Source organism: Panulirus ornatus, chromosome 36, assembly GCF_036320965.1.
Source record: "Panulirus ornatus isolate Po-2019 chromosome 36, ASM3632096v1, whole genome shotgun sequence".
NCBI lineage: Eukaryota > Metazoa > Arthropoda > Malacostraca > Decapoda > Palinuridae > Panulirus > Panulirus ornatus.
In genome coordinates, this window is record NC_092259.1 from 9,748,779 (window position 1) to 9,765,574 (window position 16,796).

General features: G+C 42.9%; 1 protein-coding gene across 10 annotated transcripts in view; it reads left to right on the forward strand.

The window, feature by feature from the left end:
• ena (ENAH actin regulator enabled) overlaps positions 1 to 16,796 on the forward strand; it is a 153,113-nt gene that overhangs the window by 129,113 nt on the left and 7,204 nt on the right. For 7 of the 10 annotated variants that reach the window (XM_071683329.1, XM_071683326.1, XM_071683325.1 and 4 more), the window contains 5 exons: positions 5,005 to 5,170; positions 7,724 to 7,879; positions 10,627 to 10,904; positions 11,590 to 12,259; positions 14,340 to 14,595. In XM_071683329.1, the coding sequence (XP_071539430.1) occupies positions 5,005 to 5,170; positions 7,724 to 7,879; positions 10,627 to 10,904; positions 11,590 to 12,259; positions 14,340 to 14,595 (1,526 nt within the window). The remainder of the gene's footprint in view (positions 1 to 5,004; positions 5,171 to 7,723; positions 7,880 to 10,626; positions 10,905 to 11,589; positions 12,260 to 14,339; positions 14,596 to 16,796) is intronic. The other 3 variants (XM_071683331.1, XM_071683330.1, XM_071683322.1) reach the window with 1 other exon arrangement.

The window sequence follows — 16,796 nt, forward strand, 5'->3', positions numbered from 1 at the left end:
CGCAGACACACCTTAGTAATGGCAACAGCTTTGTCAAAACTGTTGACAGATGTGACTGTGATGTTATGGTTGTTTTCTTGCTTAATTACAGTACAAAGGATGTATACGACGGTGTTGCATTGCAGGACGGGACGATGATGGCACAATACAAAGGATGTGACGATGATCTCACAGTATATAAGATGCGTAAAATGGGTATAAGACGCAGTGAGGAGATAGATATACAGCTTCCCAAGGAGCAAAGCACAACACGACTGAACCAGAGTTAACTTAAATAAATACATCGGGTCCGTAGGAATGTGTAGTTAGTTCCTTTGTACATTTTCATTCTCGTTCGTGACGTTGGTGGGAACACAAACCACAGCGTCGTTCCATTATTGGCTCATGATACACGAGTGAGTTTGAGCCTGTCACCTGCTGAGTACTGCGGATCAGCACAGTTGGGTCGGGCAGTCAGCTCTTGTCTTGCGCCTCTGGAGATGCACAACCAGTGGGCCACACAATTCACAGCACTTGTGGAGGCACTGGAGGCTTTATTGAATATCGCCAAGTTAAATAAACACGGTAGAAAATAGTGTAGAAATCTGGGGACTCAAAACTGATCAGGAAACTTTCAGGGAGAGCGGGAGCCATCGTGGATCACCTGGTGGGGAGGTCGTAGACGTCACGTAGGCCTACGGGGCTCGACCCTCTACCATCGTGACTTATTAAGAGCAGCAATAGTGCCAGACACCCAGCCAGCCAGCCTCCTGGTCCCAACACTCTGACCTCTGGAAGATGTGGCACCACAGTGCCGTGTCCAGCTGGTCCTGTGTGATACATCCCCTGCACTTGCGACAGCTGTGACCGGCAGATTGACATTCGCGAAGCATTTTTCCCTCGAGCACCTTCACCGTGGCGTTGTGACTCTCTCGGGTACGTTAGCGTGGCCCCTGACCTAACGCTAAAGGTCAGATCAAGGTCCTCCAGGCCACACGTACTCAGAGGTCGTACCGTCGTCGTTCTTCGTGAAAAGTCATACCCGTCGTGCTGAAAAGGTCACCCGTGGGCTGGCTATTTGAAGCCCTTGCTATATACGTCACCAGCTGTTGGCGGCACGTATTATTGACTTGCTATTTGTGGCACCTGTCATCTGCGTCACACACGGTCTCCCTCGCTTACTGTCACTGGCGCTTACTGGTACTGGCACTCGCTGGTACTGGCGCTTACTGTTACTGGCACTTGCTGTTACTGGCGCTTACAGTTACTGTCACTTGCAGGTACTGGCTCTTGCTGTTACCGGCGCTTACTGTCACTTGCCCTTACTGTAAGTGGCACTTACTGTTGCTGGCACTTGCTGGTACTTACTGTTACTGGCACTGTCTGTTACTGATATCTGCTGTTACTAGACACTTATGTATAAGTATTCTTGCAGAGGTCTGGGACCAGGTGACATATTAACTCGCTCGACATGAAAAGTCTTCAGGACATGAAAGGAGAAACCTAAAGCTTTTGCGACGTCTTAGCAGCAATGAATGTTTTATGACGTCAGATGAATAAAAAGTTTTATGACGTCAGGGGAGAAAAGAAAGTTTTTATGGCGTAATAAGGGGAAAGAAGGAAATCATATCAGAGGAGAAATTACATGTTTTTATGACGTCAGCGAAGAAATATAAGTTTATATGAAAGTATAAAATGGAGAACATTTTTATAGCAGTTTTTTTCCCCCGTGAGTTTTGCAAGTGTGTTTAGATAACTGGTGTGTTCCTTCGCTTAGTCATAGATAATCTGTGTTACGTTATGTGACTACATTGTTCACATTGGATTTGGGATTAGTTATTGGTACCGTTTTCCGAAGAAGGCGCTGTGGGGAGTGGAACGTTTGTATGCCGCTGGGGGCGCGAACATTTGCAAGTTTATTTCATGCATGATGGAATATTCCCTGGTGAAAGGGACCGGGAGAGCGACACGTCAGGATCGCTGTGAGTGTGTGCTGTATTTAACCCCCCCTCGAGCATGACTTTATTACGACCTTTGAGCACGACGGTACGACCCTTGAGCACATGGGTAGTACCTCTGAGTACGAAGGTACGACCCTTGACGGCGAAGGTGGTACCTTTGAGCTCAACGGTACACCACTCCAACATCTTACTTGCCACATCCAACAGGATCCACGGGAACTCACGAGCCGGTCGTTGTATACAACATAACCACATCATACTCGCCACATACCAGTCGCATACAGCATACCCACGTCATGCTCGCTGCATACAACACCCGGCAGCGTAATGCTAACTTAGAATACAGCCATGACCAGCTGACGAAAAGTCTAAGGATCCTCCAATTCATGTTTCACTGTGTATCTACCTCCTGAACCACTGGACGTGCAAAACCACTGGTTTTCCCCACCTCTTTCACTCTATTCCCCAATTGGGAACCTTAAAAAATCCCGGTTGATCCCCTTCATTGCCCCCTCGAAAGGACCATTATAATAATGGTGAAAAAATAAAAGGATTTTCATCAGAAGTAGAAGGGTATGTCCTTTCGTGTTTAACTGTTGGCGTCTCACATAAATTTGACTCTCATAATTAAGCCCTTGCCTTACGATCTCGAATCTACTCAGGAGGAAAAGAAAATAATGCAAAAAGAATTTTTGGGACAGCGAGAAAACACCGTGTGACCAGTGGCTATATCTTTGAACCTCCGTGTGGGCGAGGTGGCCCGACGCCCTACCCAGAGTTCGAATCCGACCCGCGGTGCATAAATACATCGACATGACACCGCGCGCACGAGCCCACCTTCGGCGAGGCTGCATCAACACCACTGGAGGGATGATACCAGTCGTGTCGAGGGCCTTTTTGCTCTGAAGGAATCCCTGCTCCTGCGTGGAGTGCAGGAGCCCGGTATAGAGGGCGTCCTGGAGTTAACGGACTCCATGCCTTTATGTTGGTAACAACGTCAGCAAAGTTACCCTTTGACGAGGCCGTGATTACCGTTAGCGGGAGGAGGAGGAGGAGAGCACAGCGTCGTGCGAGACCTTCTCGCTCTCTAAGAGGACCCGACCTTACCCTCCTCCTGATTGGACTGCAGTCTTGGAACCGCATGAGCCTCCTGGAAGAGGTGCTCTAGTTACATCATAACGATAAACAGGTCGAGGAAAAAAAGGTTTAGTGTCCTCTTAGTTGATGACAGGTCGAGAGGACAGAAGGCTGAGGCAGTTGGTGGTTTTGGCCAGGGTGGAGAGTCCAAGGTGGCGCGAGTGCGGTCTCTCTCTCTCTCTCTCTCTCTCTCTCTCTCTGTAACACAATGTAATTACTCTCCCGCTGTAATTACTTTACTCCAGGGGTAAGCGCACCACCCACCTGAGCACGGAACTTATTATGTAAATGCTCCTCCCAAATTTGCCGTGGGTGTGTGTTTGCGTGATATGTGGGGAGTCATCTCTCTCTCTCTCTCTCTCTCTCTCTCTCTCTCTCTCTCTCTCTCTCTCTCTCTCTCTCTCTCTCTCTCTCTCTCTCTCTCTCTCAAACGAAAGAAGAAATCTACGCGAAACAAATACAGCAACACTCCAAAGAAACCTAAACACAGAGTCATTAGTGGCCTCAGATGAACACAGGATTAACAGACGTGTGATTTGCCGGGGGGGTGGGCGACATACAGAAACATGATCATCAGTCAAACAAGACATGCGGTAAGCGCCATGCGCAACCCCTGCTTGTTGGCAAAACGTCGTCTTAGGTACTCCTAAGTAGGTGTGAACTCTGTCTTGGGAAGACAGACTGAAAGACACAGGGTCATTGTGTCTGATGGCTGATTTAATGATTCATTATCATTCCGGTAAAAGAGTGCGTGAAGGAGGTCAGTTGGAGTGCGTGTGTGTGTGTGTGTGTGTGTGTGTGTGTGTGGGGGGGGGGGGGGGGGGGGGGGTAGGTCGATGCTGGGGTCTCAGTCTTGGAAAAGAGAAATCGATGGCGCCCCAGTTCTACCCTGCCTTTCCCCTGTCGACCTGCTCTTGTCTTTCCCTTCCATCTCCCTGCCGTTCCCCAACAACCCCCCACCGTTCCCTAATAATCCCTTCCCGTTCCCTGTCGACACTCTGCCGTTCTCCACCGACCCCCTACCGTTCCCTGTCGACACCCTGCCGTTCCCTAACGACACCTTACCGTCACCCAACGACCTTCTGCCGTTCCATATCGTCTTCCCTGCCATTCCCTACCAACCGCCTGCCATTCTCTAGCGACCCCTTTCCGTACACTGTTGCCCCTCTGCCATTCTCTAAGTTCCCCTGCTGTTCTCTACTAACCCACCCCCCTTCCGTCGTTTCTTTTCCTCCCCCTGCCGTTCCCTACAGATCCAATTCCTGCCATTCCCTCCATGTAGCAGACCAACTATGTAGTCTGTCTCCAAACTGTTCGCTATGTCCTCATGACCTTTGTCATCTGTAAACATATACCGAGACCGAGAACACAAATGATCTCAGAACGGAACACTGCCTCACTCCACCGCCGGCGAAGGCTCCTGTGTGGCATGGCTCCTTCGTTCCCTTCCTCCGCGATAATTTTCTACCCAAAGAAGGAGTCCCCCCCCCCCCCCCAATATTCCTGCCTGGTGATCTAGCTGCTTCATCAGCCTCGGGGGGCGGGGGTACAGTGTCTAATGCTTTCTGGGAGGGAGGGAGGAGGAGAAGGACAGATACAAGCAGTCCAACATGCCTTGTTGTTAGTCCAAAACAGAGCTCAGTCTGTTGTGTGTGGATGAGAGAGAGAGAGAGAGAGAGAGAGAGAGAGAGAGAGAGAGAGAGAGAGAGAGAGAGAGGAGAGGAGAGGAGAGGAGAGGAGAGGAGAGGAGAGAGAGAGAGAGAGTGTTCCTTGGATTTGCACCTCTGTGCATTACTGTATACTTTCCACTTCACTTCATATTGCTGTATGTATGATTACATGTACTTATTATATATGAACAGGCATAACTGCCAGCCACTGATGTGTGGTGTCACCCTACAATAACTTTCTCCCATATGTTCTACAGCGAGCAGAGCGTGTGCAGCGCGCGGGCATCCGTCATGATATACGATGATGTCAACAAGAAGTGGCTTCCGTCAGGCTCATCAACAGGGCTCTCCAAGGTGCACATCTATCAGCATACCACCAACAATACTTTCAGAGTGGTCGGTAGAAAGCTTCAGGACCATGAGGTGAGCAGGGCAAAATGCCAGGCTGAAAATGAGGTAGTTTCAGGGCTGCTGTGACGTGCATGTCTACCAGCATAAGCCATCAGCAATACCTTCAGGGAGGTTGGATGGAAGCTTAGGAAGCTAGCCCAGGACCACAGACTAGAGAGGGGTGTGCATGCTCAGCCTACAGTTAAGATAGTGCCAAGGCACTGTCAACACCTTTCCAAGGAGCACATCTACTAGAATAACATCACCAGCATCTTGAGGATAGTGAGCATAAAACTCTGTGACCATGGAGGAAAGTTGCCACTCCAATCCTAATATTGTTAGTGTAATGTCAGGTCAGTATCACCATTCTCCATGGTGCGCATCTGTCACCAAACCATCATGAACACTGTCAGGCTGTTGGGCACGAAATTTCCAGACCATGACGTGAAGAGAAGAAATATTTGTCAGCTCAGGATATTAGCTTAATATCAGTGCTGTTCCAAGTACATACCTGTCGTCATACTCATAACATTACCTTGAGGGTGTTTACACAGAAACTCCAGAATCATGAAGTAGAAGCTCTTATTCTTAAGGCTTATGTCACTAGAGATTTTTGTTAAAATGGTATCAGTAGTTATGGGGTACTCTTATGGTTGTCTTGCTTGCATATTTATCAGCTTGCTTATGTGGAGCCAACAGGATGGTGAACAGAAAATCCTTGGACCTCAAGATGGGGAAAAACTTTTTTTTCCGTCTAAAAATCTTTAAGGCAATGGCAGGACTTTCCAAAATGCACATCTTTGTGCATAATCACTAATACCTGTAGGGTGGTGGAGAGGTAGTTTCACAGCCACAAGGTAAAGGAAAGCTGTCGCTCATAGTCTAGATAGGTGACAACTAACAGCATTCTGCCATCTCCCCCAACTCAAGAGAGTTTATTTATCAACACTTGACTGACAACACTTTCAGGACAGAAGACTAAATTCAGGGCCTGGAGATAAGGAAAGCTCCCAGTTTCATCCTAATAAATAATGGTACTTGTTAAGACAGTGTCAGCTGATGGCTCTCTCAACATACCATCTGCAACACCTTTTCATTGGAGGACCAGAGGCTTTATGACTACAAGAAAAATCTTTTACCCTCAAATTGGTATAGGTAATGGCCAGACTATGAAAGTGAATTCATACCAGAACACTGTCAGCAACAATTTTAAGGTAATGAAATAGATATGCTAGGTGCATGAATTTAGAAGAAACCAATGCTAGGAGTAGTAGCTACAGTAGTATCATGGTTCACTTTGGCACACACCTGTTAGCGTAATGTAAGTGGCAGTTCAGTCTTGGTAGGCAGGAAGCTCTAGGATCACAAAATGAAAAAAGAGGCTTTCTTTGGCTGGTAATGATAGATAGTATTAGGAGAGAGTCAGGGCTCATCAACAAGATGATGGGCAGGAAGCTACAAGGTAATGAACAGTACTTGTACTCAAAGATGAGTGGTTGGGTTAGCATTTAAAACTTACAGTGAGCTCCAGTATATATGGTCAAAGCCTTTGCTGTTGTTAAGTCATTTCCTCTTCGACATCTTCCTTAACCTAAAGTCTTTACTTTAAATCATCCCACAGAGCTATGGTATTCTTACAAATTTCATGAATGTAAAGTTAAGAACAAAGAAAGAGGACTTCGTTAATTTGAAAAATCTGTGATTATTGTTCACAGTAAGTTGGCTTAAACATCTTCACACAACTAATAGGAATAATCATAATAGCCATGCTGGTTCTAAATGTTAATTTAAGTGGCATTAGCTACTGTAATTCATCCTATTTGAACATATCACTGTAAAGTACAACAATAAGTAACCACAACATCTTCCTTAACCTAAAGTCTTTACTTTAAATCATCCCACAGAGCTGTGGTATTCTTACAAATTTCATGAATGTAAAGTTAAGAACAAAGAAAGAGGACTTCGTTAATTTGAAAAATCTGTGATTATTGTTCACAGTAAGTTGGCTTAAACATCTTCACACAACTAATAGGAATAATCATAATAGCCATGCTGGTTCTAAATGTTAATTTAAGTGGCATTAGCTACTGTAATTCATCCTATTTGAACATATCACTGTAAAGTACAACAATAAGTAACCACAACAAGTACCAAAACATGTATTGTTAAATGAAATAAAGTTGATCGTGTACATGAAGACCAAGTGTTCTAAAATTTCAGTCCCAGACCAGTCAACAAATAATCCGTTAGATTAGCTTAACAGTTAGTAAGTCAGCCTGAATTATTTTGTTAACTAGTTTTCATATATGAATCTGAAAGGAATAGGTTGCCATAAGGTCTCAAATTCAAATCATCAGATCCTCTTCCTAAAAAGTAAATGCCTCCCTACAAATTCACTTCACAAGATAATACGGTAAACAGGACTGAAACATTCAAACATGATTCTGCAACCACATCCCTACTTGATAACATAGAATTCGTAAAATCTGTAGTACATAACTTAAGCAAAATTATTTTTTCTTTTACATTCTAGGTTTAAATAAATGTTCCTAACTGCTTTTTCAATAATGAATTACTTTATTTCAGGTTGTAATAAACTGTGCTATCCTAAAGGGTCTCAAGTATAACCAAGCAACAGTCACCTTTCACCAATGGAGGGACAACCGTCAAGTTTATGGTCTAAATTTTTCCAGTAAAGATGATGCTGATGCTTTTGCTCATGCTATGCTCAAAGCACTTGAGGTGAGGCAGGATTGTTTATGGTCATAAGAACTTTTTTTATTTTGTTTTATTCACTTGATGAAAACAGGTACTAGATAACTTTTATGAATGTTTTGACTTCATTCAGTTCTCCAGTTCGAAGTGAGTGACAGCACCTCATACATCTTATCAACAGGTTTATTCCTTGCCTGTGGCTTTTGAACAAACTGCAGGCAAGTACAGATCAAAGAGGTGCTACCACCTAAGTATCAGGAGGGTTTGTGAAGGTGGGCAGCAAGTCAGCACTGCAGTGACTGTCATGTTTCCTTCCCTGACCCTAGTTGTCTTTGCATCACCCACACTTGGACTGCTGGCATTCTGTCCACAAATACACACTTGTTATTTACCATCAGAGAACACAAGGCTTTCTTTATACCTCTAGAATTTCCCATCTTTATATACACATTCATGGAAATACACCATAATGACATATCTGGCACCAGTTCAGAATGGCTCTTTCTTCATTTCAGCGATGTTCTCAGTATTAAATCCATTCTCACCTTTGTTGAACACTATCTGATAATCATCTCTCTGAAAACCAACTGTACAAACCTACCTCTCCTGTTCACAATAAAGTGTGGAACTGTAATCTTGACCAAAATTTTAGCTTTACGGGTAGTTAGTGTTTGTAATTATTTACTTCAGTATAAAATCACTAGTTGTTCACTTCATGAATCTCAAGTCTCTGAGTTCGGAAGCCGTCTGGCTCAAAATTTCTCTGTGCTCTACAACTTTACATTTATGTTTTTGGTAACCCCCACCCAGACACACACATGCACACACAATGCCTCCAAGTACATCTCTTTTATCACTAACATCCTGCCATGAAGTCTTAATTCTTTGCATCCACTCAATGAAATCCTCCATGCAAAGGATTTGATTTTACACTACATAGATTAGTTTAACTTTACTCAGGATGATCTGGATGGAGTTGAGGCCCCCTTTTTACCCCCTCCTGAACAATCTGAAACAAATCTTTAAACACTAACATGTATTTGACCATCACAACCATTCCTTCAACACACATGGCCCTTTTATACTTCTGAGCATCCCAATGTTCATACATTATTTCTTATTCCTTAGGGTCCTCTGACCACAGTCTTATCTCCATCACTTCTAGCAGGGCAATTCCATTTCCTATCCTCCCTTGGAATGACAGCTCTGGCACTTTACAAGAAATCATTGGTCATCCTTGTTCATTTTTTTTCACTGACCTTCCTTGAGACCAGTACTACTTCATTGGTCAAGAGATAGCAGGGGTTATCTTGGTTGAAATGGACTCTTAATCCTTTCTTTAATAATTCTTTATCCCCTTAATCATGGTTTGATTACTTTTACTCTGATGCCTATTGCATCAGGGATGGAGTGTATTGAGGCATAATGCTCTTTATCATTTTCTGAATCTCACTCTATCTTTAATTTTGCTCAGAATCACTGCTATTCAGAAAGTCAAGTATGCCTTTGTAAAATGAAAGTGCTCTGTTTTCACCTCTACTGACAAATCTTTATCTTTAACTAAAAGCATCTACATTAACTTCTGTAAGCTAACCTTTCCTCTTTTCTAGCATAATCAATTTAGCTATTCTCCTAGTAATAATTCCACTCTTTCTGGTGCCTATTCTCCTCAAACTCTGCCACCCCCATTTCTTCCTACTGTGACTATGCCGTCATATATTTTCCACACATAATTTTTCTCAGTACGATCTCACCGACAAGGGAACAAGGCATATGGTTTGGACAGCATAAGTGTACCTCTGAACTAGTCCCAATCCTTGCTCACCTGGTTAGCTAACTACAAATCATAAGAAAACATTCAGTCTGCATAAATTCAGTTAAATACCCAACTGACAGGAGCATCTATTGGTAATTGAACTTCAACTCACCATTTTCACCATTTTAGATCTAATTCCTAATAAGAAATAAGCATATTGAAAAAATCTGATTGGAGCTATGTGAGAATGTGCAAGGTCAACTGAACTGAAAATAGTCACTTAAATGTCCAGGATCCAAGAGTTTAATAATCTAATAACAATGTCGCATGAAATATCAGTCAGGTGTAAACAAACATGGTATGGACAGTGTCAAGTTGTATGGCTAGAGAATAATCCTGAGAACCTCACTTCAGGTATGCATATGACATGCATGAGGAAGCTAGTGAATGACTGTAGAGGAGAACTAAAAGTGTGTTCACCTACAGCTGATCAATGCTTTTGGTCAGTGCACAGACATTTGGGGTGGTAGCAGCAACTGCCTCTTTAATTCAGTTTCACACCAAGTTTTAAGGGAAGATAAGAGTCTCTAGTGCCAAGTTTTACCCATGTGTATGTTTATGGATGCATTTGCTTGTTTGTTTATGATAACGTTAATGTGCAATGAAACACACAAATTTGTATTTTCTTTGTCAAATAGTAAAACTTTGTCTGATGGTAAAACAATACCACATCTTATTTCTCTGAAGTGTGTGTGATACTTTTTAATATGCAAGAACATTTTGATGACTTTCAGTATTCTCCAAATAAATTTGTGAATTAGCCTGTTAATGATAAAATTTTTTATAGCAAAACTTTAGAAGGATGAATCTTGCCTGATGCACATTTACAGACTACTGTATGCACAAGACTTAATGTAAAAAAGAGATGATCCCATCCCCCCCTCTTATTTGTTGATTCTGATATTATCTAATAACTGCAATAGATTTAGTATAAGCTCAGCATTCCTTTTTCCTTCAGGTGCTCAATAATGGAGGGACTGTACGACAAGTGCCCCCACCTCCCCCACCTTCAGCGTCCACTCAACAGCAGCCACTACAGCAACAACAGCAGCCACAACAGCAACCACCACCTATGATGACCCAGCCACAGCAGACTTCTCAGCCACAGTACCACAACCAGCTCTACGCCGAGGAGGACATGGGGTACAGGTATGCTGATCCCCATGCCTACAACAACCACTACGAGAAAACCTACGACAGGACCTACGACAACTATCACCATTACCATGACACACGGTAAAGTAAAGACCGGGCTTGGCACATGTCCTGCCCGGGCTGTTGATGCTCTCTCTTGGTGCACGGGCGAGGGACCACTACTGCCACTACCTGTCTACTGATGCTGCATTGATACTGACTCACAGCTGTTCTCACTAAAAGAAGGGGATAGGGCTTTCTGTCTGTCACAACTACATATGCCAAACTTCTCATAGGGTTTAAATTGAAATGGTTTTGGAAAGGTTAATTACAAGCTTGTACTCAGAAAAGTATGGTTTGGGATAATAAAAGGACATTATGTAGTGGTGGAGGTGTACATTATTTGCCCTAACCCCTTCAGTTCTCCATCAAGCGATCTTTTAGCCCAGTCCTTCGACAGTGCTACTAGAATACTAGTTGGTCTCCAGGGTCCTCTGCCTACAGCTGGTGGTGGTATCCTTTTCTTTTGTTTGTTTTTAGTTTCTTGTGTTTGCTCTTTTCTTTAAGAAGTAAGGTTCTGTAGATGAATTAGTTGCTTTTTAGTGTAGGTTAGCCTGATCAATATTATGTTGTAGAATGGAACTTTTTTTGGTAACACCTTTTGTAGCTGACTGCAGCATGCTTCTCTTCATTACATGTAAGTATATCTTAAATATGAAGAATTTTATACATATAATAAGTTACAAATACAATGAACTATATACCAACTACTGGACTTGTTTTACAGGACAATGACTCGTGAAGACATAGCTGTGATGCAAGAACGACGTATGACTGGCCAACAGAACATGGGAGCTCCCCCACCACCACCATTACCTGCTGGCCATCACCGCACTAATTCTGCCCCTAACCCCCCACCAGCAGCTCCTCCTGCCCCTCCTGCCCTTCCTTCCAGTGGTCCTCCCCCCCTTCCTAGTGGTTGTCCCCCACCCTTGCCTGCTGGTGGACCTCCTCCTCTTCCAAGTGGAGGACCTCCTGCACCTCCAGCACCTCCCTTGGGGGGCCCACCTGCTCCTCCAGCACCCCCCATGAGTGGCCCACCACCTCCTCCTTCAGGTGGTCCTCCTCCTCCTCCAGCTCCCCCAGCACCTCCTTCAGCTGCTGCTCCCCCTCCCCCTCCTCCTCCTCCTGGTGGGCTAGCTAGATCACAGTCATCAGATGAGCCCTCCGGCAACAGTGGGTTAGCTGCTGCACTAGCAGGTGCCAAATTACGCAAGACTCGTGCCCCTGACAGTGAAAGCACGGGGTCAAGCAGCTCAGGGGGTAGCATTGGTAGGGGATCTGGTGAAAGGCCAGCATTAGGAGGGATGATGAGTATGATGGATGAGATGGCTGCCACTCTAGCACGGCGTAGGGCCAAAAATAAAGATCCTCCCTCATCACCTACGCAGTCACAGGTCAGCTCCACTTTCAATATAATTACTTATATCTTTTTTCTTTTTATGAGTGTATCCCCTAAAAGGTAGAATAATTCATCCAAAGATATATGTGCTTGTAGCTAGAAGCAGCATATCTTTCATCATCTATAATGGGATATGCTGATTAACATGAACCTTATCAGTAGAAGGAATATGAGATAGAGTCAGAATAACCATAACAGAACACATATCCACCATGCAGCATCACAGAAAAGGAGATTAAGAACTAAATGTGAAATTCAGCTTGAAAGAACAGGTCTAGGGAAGAAGCTCAGTGTGATGGGTCATGTTATTGTATGACTGCGAGTTGAGTGTTAGGAAGGTAAAGAGTTCCATGAGAAATTGCTGTATGAGTACTGAGTATTCACATGAGCAGCCCTTAGTAGGAAAAATTTATACTTGTAACAAATGTATTCATCAAACTAGCAGTCTCTGGTTTTGTTAGATTATACATGAGAGCTGGAGACTGCATATGCACAAATGAGGCTTTGTTCAGTTGTTCCCAGTGCTACCACTAAATTAGGAAAGGTGGGTAGGTTGAAAAAAAGTAGGTACAAATGATGTTTGGATGTGATGCATAGGCTATAAATGAGAATGCACACAAGAGGGTGAATATTTTGAGATGAAATGTCTCAGGACAATACATGATGTGAGGAGCGTTGCTCAGTTATGTAATTATAGGGTAAGGGAAGATGTGATAAGAAGAGTATGGTTGAGAAAGTTTAAGAGGGTATTGAAATGATGTGGACATATGGAGAGAAAAGGAGAGTGAGGAAAGGTTGACAAAGAGGATATATATGTCAGAAGTAGAAGGGAGAAGGATAATGGGGAGATCAAACTAGAGATGGAAACATGGAGTGGAATATATTTTGAGAACTATGGGCCTGAGCCTTTAGGAGGATGAAAGGCATGCACAGGACTGAGTGAACTGGAGCAATAAGGAATACAGGGGGTGACCTGCTGTCAGTGGACTGAACCATGGCATATGTGAGGCAGCAAGGGGAAAGCATGGAAGAGTTCGTGGGGCCTGGTTGTATACAGGAAGCTATGGTTTTGGTGCATCACACATAACAACTAGAGAATGGATGTGAACCAATCAGGCATTTTCTTTGTCTATCCCTGACATGACCTCAAAAATGCAGGAAACAATGAACATGTATGAAAGAAAGAAGAGATACAAAGAGGAGAAGGAAAACAAACTATGAGAGATGTGTTCTGAATAAGAAAACATTTAGTAGTATGCATAATGTAAGATCAATGAAAGGGTTGGTGGGGCTCATCAGACTTTGTGATTACTAGTATGAGTATACAGGTTAGATATCAAATAAGAGCACAGCAACATGTAGGTAACACTAAAGTCTGATCATCCCTCCTGCTAGCTGAGGGTGAATTTTGATGTTCCAAAAGTTTTCGTAGGATCTTTTAAAAGTTTTTGTAAGATCTGACAGAAATGTGATCTCCAAACTCTTCACTTTTAGCTTTCCTCTCCCAGTCAAGTCACTTCCAGCTGTCTCTCTTGTCTGTAATTGTTGATGGATAAATCATCCTATTAACAGTGATGTTGATGAGCTTTGTTCTCCCTCTTAGCTTCTTTGCTTTTACCAATCCTGAACTTAATCATTCATTTTCAGCCTTTAATGATATGTATAATCCTGGCATTAAGTTGTAATTTTGATTTCCTTTTTCTCATGAAGATATTATTTCTGCTTTTGTTCTCAAGAGCTGGCTCCTTGCATATCTCCACCACTGAATACAGTTCGCTGTACTAGGCAAACTATCGATTCATGTAACTACTTTTTGGCCAATGACACTTCAGTGGTGGGCTGATGTGAAGTATGTCTCTTTCTTTGCCCCATTAAGCTTTAGAACTCTACTTTCCCTTGTCGTTTTCAACCATTGCAACAACTTCCTTTCAAGTGGCAAGGTTTTCATCTTCTCATAAAACCTTAAGCCTTATCTTTTCTGGCCTATGTCTGTGACTAGAGTCTTTAGAAAATGCATAAGCAGTACAATGTGCAGTGGGTCATTCTTTACATACTAGGCCATTTCATTTCAACAGGACCCACCAAGATCATCACAAAAAAGTCCAGGCAACACGTCATCATCTTCAAATGGAAAGACTGGACCAGAGTCACCAAAGCCAGCACGCAAGAGGTTTGGCTCCACATCAGATGATGGAGCCCCAAGAGTTAATGGACTTGGGGAATCTACAGGAGGAGGAGGAGCATCAGCAGGAGATTTAGAAAGACTTAAAGAAGAAATTATGGATGAAATGAGGAAGGAGCTTGATAAAGTTAAACAGGAGATAATTGATGGTTAGTAGTATAAGCCTTGATGAACTATAATAATTTTGAGAGGTGATCTGAAAAGGGAAGTTTCAAATTTTGGTTAGTCCTGGTAAAATGATATGTTTCTCAATTAACTTTCAAATTAGGCAGCTTACCATACATTTAACTAATTATTGTTTTGGAGGCTCTTTGACCTCCACAGCTTGTCTAACCACCTGCCCTGTTGCTTCCTTGCTCATTGAGGCTGTGGATGGCCAACATACAGAAACCTGAATTGCGCAAAGCTAACAGATCCTTCTTACGAATGTTTTTCTGGCTGACTTAAATACAGTAACTGCAGCCTTCATAGACAGTCACATGAAAGACTACATGGTCATAAAGGTTAGCATCCTGAAATAATATCTAACAGAATAGGAAGGACATGTGGAGGTGTTGGACTTCATGTTAAAGATTCACTTACATCTGAATAACTATTTCTTCAGAAAATAATTTAGTGAAAGTGTTGGTTATCAAAACTGAAAAACTTGGTTACTTTACTAACATATAAGCCTCAAGGGTCACCTGGTTTCTGGACTCCACATGCTTTAGGTTATACCATGAGTAAAAAATTACCTCTGGCAAGGTTGTACCATTGGGAGTGCACTCTTGTTAAAAGACTTCACTATAAAGGATTTTGCATTTCCCTGCTACTGGAGGTAGCACAGCCTTGGGCTGCAGGAGCCATTAGAAAGAGGCCCTGGGTAACACCAGGACTCCCTAATAGAAATTGGTCTTGGGGTAATTATAAATGAATAATACAGTACAAGCTAACAGAAACCTAAACAGGAGTAAAAGAATAGGAAGGACACATGGAAAGTTGTTTTAAATGTTAAAAGTTCAGTTACATCTGAACTTATAAATACCTCAACTAATAAAGAGGAATATCTAGTTATTATGACTTAAAATTTAACCTATCTATCCATCTGTCGATATATCTGATGCCTATTCCCTACAGGAACTACAATCATGGGGTGGCCATGGCAAAAGGGCCTCCACTTATACCTGTCCTTGCATGCCTTCGTCACGTAAACCATTCCCCACATTCTTCCCCCATTTCTCTCCCTCCAGTACTCTTCCATTCTGTTTCCCCATGTCACGAGTGGTTTTGCTGCTAACTACTTTACCTAACGTTCCTGCATAATGTTCCTACCTACTACTTCTACCTAATGTTTCTACCTAAAGCTCCCATCTAAATGTTACTAATTGCTGCTTCTACTATTCCTCCTATAATTTTGGTAAAGGGCAGGGCTAGCAAATAGTGCTCACCACAGGAAAATCTAGAGTTACAAAGAATGAGCTGTGTGACTTCAGTGTTGTCAGGTGTTATGTATGACAAGGAGATTGTATGTTTGTGGACAAAATGCCAGTAGTCCATGTGTGGGTGAGGCAGAAAGAAAAGACAGCTACCTGGGTCAAAGGAGGGTAGCTTGACAACCACTGAAGTGCTGGCTCACTACGCAGCCGTCACTAACCCTCCCAATACCCAGGCGGGTAGTACCGGTAATATACCTCCCTGGTCGTTGGCTGCCTACCAACTACTACCTACCACAAGAAATACTTTTCACAAAAGATATAGACTTACTGTATGACATTGCCATCTTAGATAATCTTTACTATGATCTGAACCTTACAAAGGTACACACAAACATGGATGCTTAGTCACTGCATTACACCACATCATCATAGAGATAAACTCCAGAAATTTAATTACAACAGTAAGTGGAGGTAAACAGAGATGCACTTTTAAATGGCATATCACCACTGGGAAGCACTTTTCAATGGCATATCACCAGAGGAGTGTGTGAAATGGCTGATTGTGGAAGAATTCATTTATGCACTTGACACATTCCAGTGAGAAAGAGAGCAGAGTCCTAAATAGAACAAGAAAGATACTTCCTTTAGGACCATAGACTGGCTGATGCTATTTATCTGATTTGTTGAGTATATACAATAGGCATTAGTCACCTCAGTCCCATACCCAAAGTAGAGGAGTAATTTTGATATAGGAGGATTGTCTTATGCTCTGTGGCAGAATGGGGATAATGATACTAAGCTTTATGTTACTGGTAACACCAGTGAATATTGTTTATATGAAATTTGAGCGAATTACAATTGTTACAGTGATGGTGAAATTAGTTTGCCATTGCTATCATAGACCATAGAATTTTAATGACAAGTTCCAAAAGAAG